The sequence below is a fragment of the Pocillopora verrucosa genome, chromosome 9, assembly GCF_036669915.1.
Source record: "Pocillopora verrucosa isolate sample1 chromosome 9, ASM3666991v2, whole genome shotgun sequence".
Classification (NCBI taxonomy): domain Eukaryota; kingdom Metazoa; phylum Cnidaria; class Anthozoa; order Scleractinia; family Pocilloporidae; genus Pocillopora; species Pocillopora verrucosa.
The window spans coordinates 11,297,053-11,310,186 of NC_089320.1; the positions used below are offsets into that span (position 1 = coordinate 11,297,053).

A 13,134-nucleotide genomic window follows, 5' to 3' on the forward strand; every position below is an offset into this window, starting at 1 on the left:
CTTCTATTTATTTTTAATTACTCCCCCCCGCCTTCCCTCCAACTAGGTGTGATCGGAAACATTAGTTCAGTTTTCACCGTAAATTTGTTTTATAACAGTAATTACAATGGTCAGTCAAATTAAAGGTTAGAATCACAAGGAGTCAGTGAGTGTTCAAAGTAATTACGAGCGCAAGAAAACACGATTTGTTTTTTAGTAGAGGTTGCAACTAAGCGAATGAAGGGGTTCGAATTGTTTTTATCTCAGCGCGTTGTAAAAACCAAACCAATGCAAAGTCCTTTCAACATTTGATGTAAAATGCCACCTTACAACACCTTATAAGTTCCCTCTACTTATCAATAATCCGACAAAGTCTTGTCGAGCCAAGTGATTTGTTGCTGACCAAAGACTGCAGACTTTTATGCAGTTGGGGAATCCTTTTACTACTTTCACTTGCATAAACGTATTTATCTAATTAAACGTATTTATTATTTATTTAAACTTCTGACCGTGTTTTCGCCTTTAGTGGGATTCTCTTTGAATTAACGCGTATACCAGCAGTAGACTTTGTTTGTGATATTTACTTTTCCTTCCTGATAGATTCTAATTCTAGCCACCACTTCCAGAAGGATCTATCCCAGTTTGTTTTGTTACCTTGTAGGTGAAAAATCTTTCTCAGAGACGATAAGCAGCGCATTTTCCATAGTTGCTGATATTGTGAGGCCAGGCTCTAAGAGAAAATGGCAGGACAGTGATGCTTCATTCTCAAGCGAAACTACAGCTGTAATGGAGGAAGAGGATCTAATCACATTTGAATACCAGCATTATGATGCTGACGGCCCTTCTACCAAAAACAGAAATAGCAGTGGTGTAAATCTAGTGACTCTGAATTTCAACAAGGTCAACGTAATTGGTATGTGATACAACCACTTTAAGTTATGTAGGATGAAAGGATTGCCTTTGTTTGGGTAGTCCCTCATATACTCATCAGGGACCATTTTGCAGGCAATACTGTTTAGATGTCTTGAGTCAGCCAAAACGATAAAAGGCGTTCTGCAACCCTCAACGGACAGTTGAAAAACAAGCAACCCCCAGTACGTTTTATCTCGCTTGTGCCGGGCTCTCAGGTAGTGGAGATGCCAAAGTGCAAGAGCGGGTGAGCGAACGGTAAAGTCTCTTGAAGGAATGACGAGGAAGCTTTATATAGATCCCCAACGTTTTTTCCTTCGCCCGGTTCTTTTCCTCGTTTTAACAAACTGTGTTCTTGGAAAAGGCTACATCTTGTCGCGACGAATAATTTGTTGGCAGAAGTTTAAGATTTCATTTGAACTTTGATGGCGCAATTTTCAAAATGGTACTGAAGGTCTAGATGGAAAGATGGGCAGTTTTTATTTTCAGTATTTCCAACCCATACGTTTTTAATCGCAGTGGTGGAATCACTGCGATTAAAAACGTATGGGCGCGATTTTACAATTCTGGTTTAATCATAATTGGAAATGTAATAACTTTTTTTTATGATAGCAAACCAAGAAACCCTGGCAGCATTGGTTCAGTTCTTCAACACGGCATTTACTTCTGGTGAATCTGATGGTAGTTTTGGAGATTTGTCAGCATTGCCAGAGGAGTCTGCTACTGATTTCTACTCACCACAGCCTGATGTAAGTTCAAACGCTCATAACGGTGCTTCTGCGGTTTGAGCAAAATGTCAAATACCTGCTCCGGGTCATTTAGGCGCACTTCAAGTTGTTTTTCAAAAGAAAAAGAGACAAGGAAATGTAATTTCTCTTTGTACAAAATCTTCCTTAAACAATTTTTTTTTTAACGATATCATGTTCAGAAGATAAAAAGTAAAGCAAGAACCAGGGAATGTGACGTACGTAAAACGCTTAACTTTTTTTTTGAGGTTCCCGGGCACCAGTTTGAATAAACGCTATGGGAGGGGGGGTTTAGAAAATTTTGACTGGGACACGTTGCCCCCTAGCTGGAAATCCTAGATCAGACACTGCTTATCGCTGATAGCCTATTGTGTTGGTTTTTAGGATCAGGTATCCGAAGTGACAGAAGTGACTGCGTCCTTCAAGTCGATTAACGTCCTTGTTATAAGGAGCATTAAGGCGAACGGTGTTAAATCTGTGCGAAAGGTGGCGGAAGTGTCCGTTAGCGAAGTTCAACTGAATGCCTCTCTTGGAGAAAATCAGAATATCGATGGCTCTCTCGGAGGTCTCAGAATGACTGATCTTACTCCAGAGGGCTCCCTACATCGCTCTGTGTATACATGTGGAAGCCTCGGCGGAGGAGATGTTTCCCCACGAGACTCACCGTATTTAGGGTCATTGCGAGAAGACATGTTAGATGAACCTAGCGATCAAAAGGCTTTTACATTTACACTCTTAATTCCAAAGAAGGGTGGACAGTGTCCCGTTATTGCTATAGATGAAGGTTACGAAGGGGACTTGGATAATGCAGAGATTGCAAGAAACATTCAACTCAACGTACGCATGGCTTCCGCTCAGTACACTCACACGCACAGGTTCCTTTCAGAACTTTTATTATCGGCAGGAGATTATGCTGAATATGCTACCCAGTTTGGAGAAAGTCTGCGACAAGCTGCAAGTAATGTTGCTATGGGTCTTGTAAGTAAGAAACGAGCGTTGGCAGAAGGACTTGGTTATCTTTCCTCGTCGTTTGTAACAACTGCTGCACAAGATGACAGGAGTTTGGGAAGTCGCCAAGGTAGCATATTCTTCGAAGGTGACAGTGACTATCTTCAAGAAAGTTGTGACTTTGTGGACAATGTTCCTGTGAAACCCAACAGAAGAGTTTACACCTGCATCACGGTGGACTCGCCGGTTGTTCAGCTGCCAACGTCGTCCTCAAGTACGGAGATTCTTGTTGCTCATTTAGGCAGCATTACTGTGAGGAACACGCATTTGATAGAACTTGTGGAACAGGAAAGTGACACGGGGCACCTAACTGGTGTTGAGTATGACATTGATCGATTATTTGTGGAAGTAAAGGACATGAGCTTGTACTGCACAGCAATGGATACAAGTAGATCAGGAAGAGCGTCTTCATCGTCGTTTTCCGAGTCATTTGCAAGCTCAAAAAATTTGCATTCACCCAAATGCTGCAGCGTGCACATACTTCACAAGTCAGCATTTCAACTTATTATTGACCGTCGTTCAGAAGATGTGGGTGCATTGGCAATGGGTGTAGGTTGTGCGTCTTTGAACTTGAAAAAACCGACGATTCAAATGTCGGGAAAGGTCACCACTCCATTAAAACTTGAATTGTCAACTCAATCCTATCGTCAGCTTTTTGAGACTATAGATAACCTTGGCGGTAGTAAGGAAGCAGTGCCCATTCCTCCGGCAGCTGGGATGCATAGTTCCTCCATAGCTAGTCCCAATTCCCAGTCACCAAGCACTCTTTCTCCAAGGTGAGCCTTTTTCTGTCTTTCTCCCAATTATTTCCGGCGATTTTCAAAATGACAGAGAACGATTTTATGCAAAGTGCTATAAAAGTATTTTTAGGGTTTTTTGATATGAGTCACACTCATCTTCCTAAAGAAGAGTTACTCATTTATGTATGTGGCATAAATGAGTAACTCTTCTTTAGGAGTCGTGACTGTTGACTTCTAAAGAAGTTATTAGTTTCTCCTTTTTTATGCTGTCTGAATGATGTGATTATCTAGACTTTCAGGGACAAATTACAAATTCACTGCTCCTGTCTCATGGGTGATAAGATAAGTGCCAAGGTTTGTTTTTAATTTTAATGTATATCTTTTGTTTTTTTTCAGTTCATCAGCTTCGAATCTACAGGCTTGTATTCCTGACAAGGTGCTGCCAGAAAAGCATGTTACATTTATACCTAATCTTGTGGAGGAGAACATTCATGATGAGTCAACTGCTCACTTTGAAAGTGAATCTGATGACCCCACTCCAATACGTGCATTATTTGAAGTGCCGCACTTAAGCGTCAAGCTTTGTGGTGAGCTCAACAAAATTGATCACGACTTTGTTGACATAATGTTTTACGACTTTAATTTGGCTTATGAGCACACAAGACCAACTGTTACTTTGTTCAATGTCTCTCTCGGCGGTCTTCTTGTGGAGGATCTGCTCCAGGAGCCAGAATCTCCCTATCGTTATCTCATTTCGTCTTCTGCTCCACGCCAACATCACTTCAGAGAACGTTCTCTGTCTGCATACCCTTCAAATCTTTCCTCATCTTGTCCTGTCGTTTCTGAAGCTGGTCTTCGCTCGAATTTTTCTTCATCACTTCCGCACTGTCTTCCTGCTACATCCAAACAAGGGCCATTTCGTTCTTTGGCTCCGTTGAGACCTTTGTTAAAGAATCAAAAATTTCCTTCCATGCCTTCTGTTAATGTCACCTTGGACAGCGAATCATTGGGAGAAGACTTGGGTACTTCAAATACAATCATTAAAGACAAGAAAAGAAATAGCCTTGTACACATCAATGTCTTTTTGATTGACAAGAAAGATGAAGAATTTAGTACCAAGTACAACTCGGTAAGTGCCATGCGCAGACTCATGTTCACTGCATTTTGACTACAGTCATATTACAATACCGCTTTTGTGCACTGGAGCATCTTCACGCGCGTCTGTAATTTGTGGGAATTACGCGCACTTCCAGTGCTTGTAGTTACGCGCGTGCAATAGAAAAATTTCACTCGGGCAGTGGTTTCTACATGAATACATAATTACGCGCAGTGTGCGTGTTTCGCGTGGGATTGCGTGTATCACGCGCGTGTAATGCTGCAGTACACGCGAGCGGTACTGTGTTATGAGACGGTATTATGTTCAGTCATTGTTTCAGTGTTGTTTGAAGTTTCTTTGTCTAACATTGCGTAACCCTTTAAGGTTCATTTTTTCAGTGAAGGTTGGCAAGGTCGGACCAGAATAGAGATCCAAGCTCTACTTCGTCATGCTTGCATCATGAACAGCAATTACAATATTAGAGGACACTATTTCGAGCATCCTATTGTGTTTGGTTACCTTGATTTATATTTTATTGAAAAGTTTGGAAAATTTTAGTTAAGTTTATCCTAGAAGTTTTAGTTCGATTACCAATACCACATTTGGATTTACATACCGTGCATTCCTGCTTAGCTCACTATTTGTTAATTTATTTTTTCTGTTTTGGGTAGGTTAACCGAATCATAGAGGTGGACTTCAATTCTTTAGAGGCAAATTTAAATTTACAAACTTGGGTAATTGTGTTGGAATTCTTTGGAATTGGTGTTCCACAGCAGCTATCTGCTTCTCAGCCGTCAAGTCCAAACCCCTTATCTCCACAACCTCACGAACTAAGTGACAATGTGTACGAAAACCAAAAGGACACTCAAATGGAAGGTAAACTCTCATTCCAGTGATACAGTCATTACATTACAGGTTAGGTTGACATGGTCGAATGTTCTTTGGGCCTCAACTAGATTTGCGTTCGGTAGCTCAGGTTAAAATAATCCTTCTGCAGCTACTAGTAAACAGTCAACTGGTTTGTCTCATTTTACCCTCCTCGCTGAAGTTTATACAAAGTGCTCAGTTAGCCTAGAGATGCCTCGATAAAACTCTAATGGTGTAGTCCTCTTACCTTGTTATTCTTGATTTTGTATTGTTTAAGAAGTATCTTTTAATTCTTCGATAGACAAATAGTTTGCCTGACATAAAAACTTCGCGACGTTGCCGCCAATTTTTTTAAAAGCAGAGAACCTTATCATAAATTGTGAAGCAAAGGAATTGTTTACCTTTGAGGCGACGTTGTAATTCTACACTGAGAATCACTTTTATGATTAAATGAAATAAACTAAATTTAAAGAAAGCGACAAAACTTTTGAGTTTGTAAAACATGTTTCCACAGAAATTTCTGTCATCTTCAGTTAATTACCGTACAAAGCGTCGAAAGTTGAATTATATAGTGAGTAAAACAATGCTATGACAACAAGAAAAGAGGTAAAGCATGAAAGTGTGAGAATTAAAAGGAAAGTTTTAGATTTACATGGTGTAATTGTTGATTCAAGGATGGTTGTTTTCTTTGACTATGAATAGCCTGTTCTATCTTGAGCTGAAAGCCGGTAGAGGCGTGATCTAAAACATAGAAGTTATCTGTAGAACACAAAGCGCAACAATGTGGAGAATCTTTCAGATACCTTAAAGTGTGAGAGGCCCTGTCACTGACTAAGTGCTCTCTAACACGTGTGGAAAAATGGCGGCAGGTTTCACCGACGTAACAGGTATTACAGCCAGTACATACAAACTTATAAACCACACGTGAACGGAGCCCGTCAGGCACAGGGTCTTTCACACCAAACAAGTTACCGATTTTGAAGGAAGAGAAAACCAGTTTGATATTCAAGTCATTGCAATAGCGCTTAATAAAATGGCCGATCTAGCAGAGAAGTGGCCAATGTAAGGTAGCTTAAAGTAGAACGTAGGTGAAGTGGTAGGAAGGGAATCCCGGGGATGATGATTGTTTTGGGTCCCAGTGATGTAACGGTTTATAATCTTCTCGATTAAATGAGCTGGGAAAAGATTCTTTTTTAGAATATCAGTAAGGTTGTTAATGTCTTCGCGAAACCCTAACCAGGTGTTATTAATCTTGTAAGCCCTATCATCATTAAGACACTCGTTGATGCTTTACCCTTTTTCTTGTTGTTACTATTCATCTTAATTAGCATTGTTCTACTTACCATATAATTAAACTTTCAACGCTTTGTACAGTAATTAACTGAAGATGACAGAAGTTTCTGTCAAAACATGTTTTACAAACTTAAAAGTTTTGTCGCTTTCTTTAAATTCTTGACTTGCCAGCTGATATCAAGATCCTTTGGAAATAAACTGAACTGTTTTATCTTGAAAGGTATAGAACAGACAGAGACCGAAGGCATAAACACTGATGTCAAATTTCAAGTGTTGTCTTTGACTTTGACGTTAAGTAAAACAAGATACCCCATAGCAAAAGTCAATGCCTTTGGGCTGTCCACGGAAGTAAACATGAACGATGAAAACTTTGTTGCCAAGGGCAGATTATCAAGTATATCAGTGACAGACATGTCTCCACATGGATCTCTGTACAGGGAAAAGTAAGTCACTAATTTTAATGACGGTGTAGTAATAGGCAGCTAAAAAGCAACAGTAGAATGTTTGTCTTATTCCGGTCTCTGAACCAGTTTGTTGATAGGATGTGGCCCAACATATACATTTTAGGCGTTTGTTTGGGTGAGTGAATGGCATATTGAATTTAGGGGACCAACTGACAGTTTTTGACTAAAAAGGAATTTATTCTACCACGCCTTCTATGAAATATGAAATATGTTCACTCAAGTTTCAACAATGAGCATTTCAAGTCGGCCGTTTTTAGTGCTTGTCAGTGTTTTCCATCCTTAACCATGCGCTTTCTGGTGCATTTTTAAATTTTAGATGTTTTTCTATTTTGTGAACTCACTGTTTGCGTTTTCCTTCATGATAAATTTTCAAGGCGCACATAACTATCTTAAGATGCAAAATGGAACAGTGCGGTCCATCTTGATGTGTTTGGCGTTTGTCATTTGGAAATACAAAGGGGAAATTATCTGTCAGTTAGTTAGAGTAAAGACCCTAAACTCTGTTATTGGACGTATTTACATGTAATAAATATATTTAATCGTTGTTACAGAATAAGCGAGATTCTTTGAAGTTGTTTCCTTCATATAAGTTCTGTCGCACACTTACTAACTTGTACATTTTCATCAGATTTACAACGTTTGGAGATGAAGCTCTGAGTTTTAATTTCCTTAAGTATGGTGCCCCAGATCCTGACTTGCAGAGGGAGAATGACATGAGTCTCAAATTACGGATGTCATCTGTACGGTATGTGCATACTAAACGATTCCAGACAGAGCTGGTGGTTTTCTTCCAACATTTTCTGCAGCTCCAGGAAGTCTTAGGCAGGATGAGAGCTGCCTCGGAAGGAAATGAGGTAAGTCGTCTCTTGAAGCACTTTGAAAAATACCATCACTCATGGCTGAACTCTTAGAAGAATCACTACAATTTGCGCTCCTCTGCTCTTAATGTTTCCCAGCCTGTAAATACCTCTAGCCATATTCATAGGTCTTTTTCATATATTATCTCTCATTCCTGGAACCAGCTACCATCTTCAGTTAAATCGGCAACTACTCTAGCAGAATTTAAGACTGGTCTATCTCGCATAACTACGCTTGGCTATAAGTGTAATAAATGTATTAGTATACAATTGTAGGGGTAGGGTTATGAATTGGTAATTAGGCTTCAGGGTTAGGGCTACAAGTTAGGTGATTAAGGCTGGTAGGGTTTCAGGGGAGGTTCAGGATTAGGACTAGGGGTAGGGGGCTAGGTGATGTTTTTGCGTTTCTTTTTTTCGTCATATATACATATATTTAACTTGTACATATATTTATATACACATCTGTATTTTAACTGTCGAGCGTTTTCAACATGAGCCATTAGGCTCGGGGGATTGGGTAACCACCCCCTACGTTACCGACATAAAATAAATTGTATTGTATTGTATTGTACCACTTTGTGCCTGAAGGCTCTGATGTTAGAAACGAGGGGTACCAATTTATTGAAAGATATGTTTGTTGCTCAGACACACGGGTTAGTGGCCTGTGGCACTGTGGCACTGTGGCACACGGGACAGCCCTGATACCCCTTGGTTGGTTGTTTGGATGATACTTGATTTAGGCCTGTTTCGTTTGAGATTACGATTTTTATATCTTGAATGTGTCTGAAAAAATAGAATTTTTGATTATTCTGATCACTTCTTAAGGATCATGTATTAATATTTTATAGTGAGATAAACTTTGCACGCGTTTTGATTGGTTCTTTCTAATGATTTATTAAAGGACAGACGCATAGATGACGTCATCATTTATCGTTTTGTTTCTTTACTATGAAAAACAAATAGATTCCATGTGCTTTGCGGCTGTTTTGTAATACACATTTTGGTCACAGACGATGTCAGAATGTGGTAAGAACGTGTGCTAATTTTTAGCTCTAACCGCAATTTTACATCTTCTGTCACTTACATGTGTGTAACTGAGTAGCTCTCATCCTGCCAAATGGAATCTGTTTGTTGATGTGAGTCTGAGCAACTTACTTATGCGTTAACAATGTGTCGGGGTTGTCATCTCAGGTCTCTTGGATGTTTGGACGTGGAAGTCGAGTGGCGCTTGACATCAAGGCAGGAAATCCAGTCGTTTTGGTACCTCGCTCGGCCAAGTCCTCGCACATGCTAGTGGCAGATCTGGGTAACCTGACTGTTAACAATAGCTTTCTTTGGAAAGGGCCACCAGACACATTGCCACATTCAAAAAAATCAACAAGGCAACGAGCATCATCTCAAGCAGATTCCGGTAGGTTAAACAGGATAGATTAAAAAAGCAATTTGCAGCAGGAGCTTGCTAAGTGTGCTTGTAATTTAATCAAGTTTGGCCAAACAAAACAAGTTGAGTCCGTGGTTGCTATTAAAAAAGCCAACTTATCGCGGGGACTAAAAGTGTGTCCAGTGGGTGTTTTCAATCCCAGAGGATTAGAAATTATTTGCTCCATAGTCTTCACAATTCTGTCAGTTCTTGGAACTGACCTGTTTTATCTATAGAAAGGACCAATCCTTTCTGACGAATTTGAAGAGGTCCATGACGCACTGTACTAAGGTGAATCATTTCGGTTTTAATTGACAATTATTTCCAGAAGTAGAGGTGAAGATCCACCACTTTCACCGACACTGAGGTGGATAATTGTTTTAGTATATACCATACAGAAACCAAAAAAGTTTGTTTTGTCAATATACCCTCCCCCCCCCAAGAACAAAAAATGGTCGGAAATTTAATTGCTGACGCGCGATTTTGTCTCTTCGACTGCTTGAAGGTGAATCGTACTTGTTAATGACTTCCGAACCAGCCAATTAGCGTGTGCGAAAAGCACCAGTCACCTGTGTGGTATATACTCATAAAGTGTATTTTGCTTTCTTGTCGAAATCATCAATTTCTCCTTTTTGTTTAAGGACATAACGACACTTGCTTGTTGGACAGTATGCACATTGAATTGGTTGACATGGATCTCTTTACAGCCACAAGAGTACAAGCGAACAATCAGCAGTCGCCATCGAAGTTTTCATATAAAAGCCAGGTTTGAACTCTTGTACTAAGAAAAGGTTGACCTGAAATGATTCTAACATTTCTATATCAACATATTCATCGTCAGCTATAAGCTGATGTAGTTGTAGGTTAAGAGTCATGCACATTATCTTCGTGTGAATGTATATTTGTGTTCTTTTTATGTAAATATTTTTTCCTTTCTAGTGAATGTGTTGGAGTTTGATGTCCTACCGACCTGTAATTAACTCTCTTGTTAAAATGATACTTTGGTCAATAGGCTGCTGGGCTTCGCTCTGTTAGCCCCTTTGGATATTCCAGGAAGCAAGCACTCTAATTTTGTTTGTTTTTTTTTCTTTCTTTCACTTTTTGTAATAAGTGGTAGGTTGAACAATAAAAAGGAATAGTAAAGGTTGTCGTTGTTGATCTCTGTCTGTCTGTCCCATTTTCCTTCACCTGACTGCGAGGAACTTCTAGCTGACGATCAAGTGTGAAGCTCTCTACTGTTTACTTGTTTGCAGGGATTAAAACTGCTGAAAGAGAAGTGCAAACTGACTTTAACAGTCGAACGTAACCTGGACGGGGCATCTAGTAAAGCTGGTGCAGGTAATCAAAAGTACAGGAACATTTATGTAGTGCTGATGTTACACCGTCAAGCGTCACTTTCAAGGTGTGGACAGGTGTAATTAAACATGAAATCTCCACACTAGGGTGTTTAAGGCTCCAAAATATAAAAACAACTTAACCTTTTTCCGGATAAATTCAAGTACATGCAAGTGCTACTAAAGTTCGTTGTTAGGTTACTTTTTTTACATGAAATCTGCCGTACAGGTGGGACAATCTAGCAACTGAGCTACGAAACCATACATTAGAAGCCATGTTAGGTGTGGCTCTTTGGCATGCTGTTACTGTCTTTGGAGTGAACGTGGAAATACGTGTTCTTCGTTGGTAGGTGTAGCTAATTGTAATTTAGTTCCAGACTTCAACTTCAGTGGCTGTCTTTCGTCCTTGTGTGCATCTTTGGATTACTCACAGTACTGTTCATTCTTGGAATGTTGGGAGAAAACTTTGGAGAACCTTTGGAAGAATTTGAGAGACCGTCCTCAGTCATCCAAGATCCTCTTGGAAAGGTGATAATTATATTAATCACTTAAATCTTTTCTACATTTAAAACAGAAAAGTTTACTCTTAGTGTCTACTTTGAAGTAGAGGTGGTGCTAGGCTTTAGTTTTTTTTTAATCAGTTTGTAGTTAAAGTGTGCTGAGTTTTAAAGCGGAATTTATGGAAGGGAGGTTTTAGATAGAGCCTTAGTGCTTGTTTATTTGCCATAGTAAAATACCTTTTTAAACTTTTACCTAAACTTTTAAGAGGTCGGATCCTTGCCGCAAATCCTGCTTACAGATTACTTTGAAAATTGTATTTGAAACATCAACTAAAACTAAAGGATGATATGCACATAAACTAGGAAAAGCCACATCAAAACAGCGCTTTAATCACGTCAATCTAACACTTACACTTAAGGCATTGCTATCATTTTTGTCTTCCTTCGTTATCACAAACGTTTTGTGTGTAATCTTAATTATTAAGCAAAATAATCGAGATTTTCTGAAATCCAAATGGCCTCCAAGAACGCTATGTAACTGAGGGCCAAGAAAGGTTTGAAAAGGTAATTGCCTCACCATTTTAGCCCCCAGAGGAAGAGAAGGTTTGGACTGTCCTGAGAATGAACATTGACAACTAGTCAACGTTAGTTTGGAGCTGCTCCCCTTTCAACTGTTTGAGCACCCAGAAGATAACCTCGACCACGCCCAGCTGCCATCATTGGCCAGGATAGACTTCATTAAATCTAAATTCGAGTTTGAATCTTTCTCTGATTGGTCAAAGACTATTGATTTGGTCTCCCAAGAGGTCATTTTTGAAGACATGAGGCAGAAAGGTAACTTTTCAATTCTGGTGAACGCTTTCGGTTGCCCCGGGATCTAACAACAAATTACCTTCCCGATATCATGGTTTTGTTTCACGATGTTCAATCGATCAAAGGATTACATAAATTTGCAAATTCAACTATATCGTGGGTTTGGAATGTAGAAAGAACTCCCGGAAACAATATTATGGAACATTTTTTCCTTCGTCTTGAAAGACGATTCTACGATTTCATAGCCCTGTAAGAAAAGGGCCCGAACAACGTTGTTTGCAGTGTAAGAGAAAACAACGAGTCTTCGTGTTTCGTTATTAAGGTCATTTCACACAATCACTTTACCCATTCTTACATTGTGAGATCACGTGCTTCATTAGGGAACGCACTTAAAATGGCGTTTTTTAGTCGTTTTGTCTGATAGGCTTCTTCCTTTTAAATGGTTGCAGCTAAAAATGCAGGCTTTTCCTAGTTTTAAGTACTAAATTAAAGGCCCAAGAGATAAAAGACCAATTGGAAAGGCTTCACAAAAGAATCTTAGTGCAGGTTCTGGCCTTTTAATACTTAACATTTTGCTGACTTCCTCTCTAGGTATGGACCCCTGGATGACTATGATTCCTGTATCTTCACTGGTATTCTTTACTGTGGCCTAGAAATTACCAGCGTCCACCAAGGAGCGGGAGAGAGATTCGCTACCAGTTTGAGGTTCACTACAGAGACACGAATAGTAAAACCCTGCTAACGTTCTTGTTCCATCACAGTCTGTATTATGGCTAATCATCGATTATCTGCTTGATACGTACAAACTTCATCATGTGTCGAATGTTTCAAACCCAGTACCAGTGAACACACCTTACATTTTTAAATGGTTAATAATCTATAGTTCAAGTCTGTAACATTCATTTATTCAGAGCCGTTCGTTCTCTCCACGGGTTTTCATTTACTAAACAAAAACTGACCAGCTCCTAGTTGGCTTGTTAGCTCAGTTGGTGGAGCACGGCAATGGTATCAGCAGAGGTCATGGGTTCAACTCATGAAGAGACCTAAATGTTTCACGCATTATTTTAACTACTGTTTTCGTGACTGCGGGGATCAAACTCACTTTCTT

At 39.6% G+C, this 13,134-nt stretch overlaps 1 protein-coding gene across 1 annotated transcript in view; it reads left to right on the forward strand.

Moving 5' to 3' along the window:
* Window positions 1–13,134, forward strand: part of LOC131793806 (intermembrane lipid transfer protein VPS13D) — a 63,094-nt gene that overhangs the window by 17,161 nt on the left and 32,799 nt on the right. Inside the window, 10 exon segments of the mRNA XM_066171669.1 lie at window positions 641–892; window positions 1,501–1,637; window positions 2,019–3,418; window positions 3,779–4,511; window positions 5,150–5,354; window positions 6,859–7,081; window positions 7,731–7,956; window positions 9,151–9,370; window positions 10,021–10,145; window positions 10,633–10,717. Of these exon segments, the coding sequence (XP_066027766.1) occupies window positions 641–892; window positions 1,501–1,637; window positions 2,019–3,418; window positions 3,779–4,511; window positions 5,150–5,354; window positions 6,859–7,081; window positions 7,731–7,956; window positions 9,151–9,370; window positions 10,021–10,145; window positions 10,633–10,717 (3,606 nt within the window).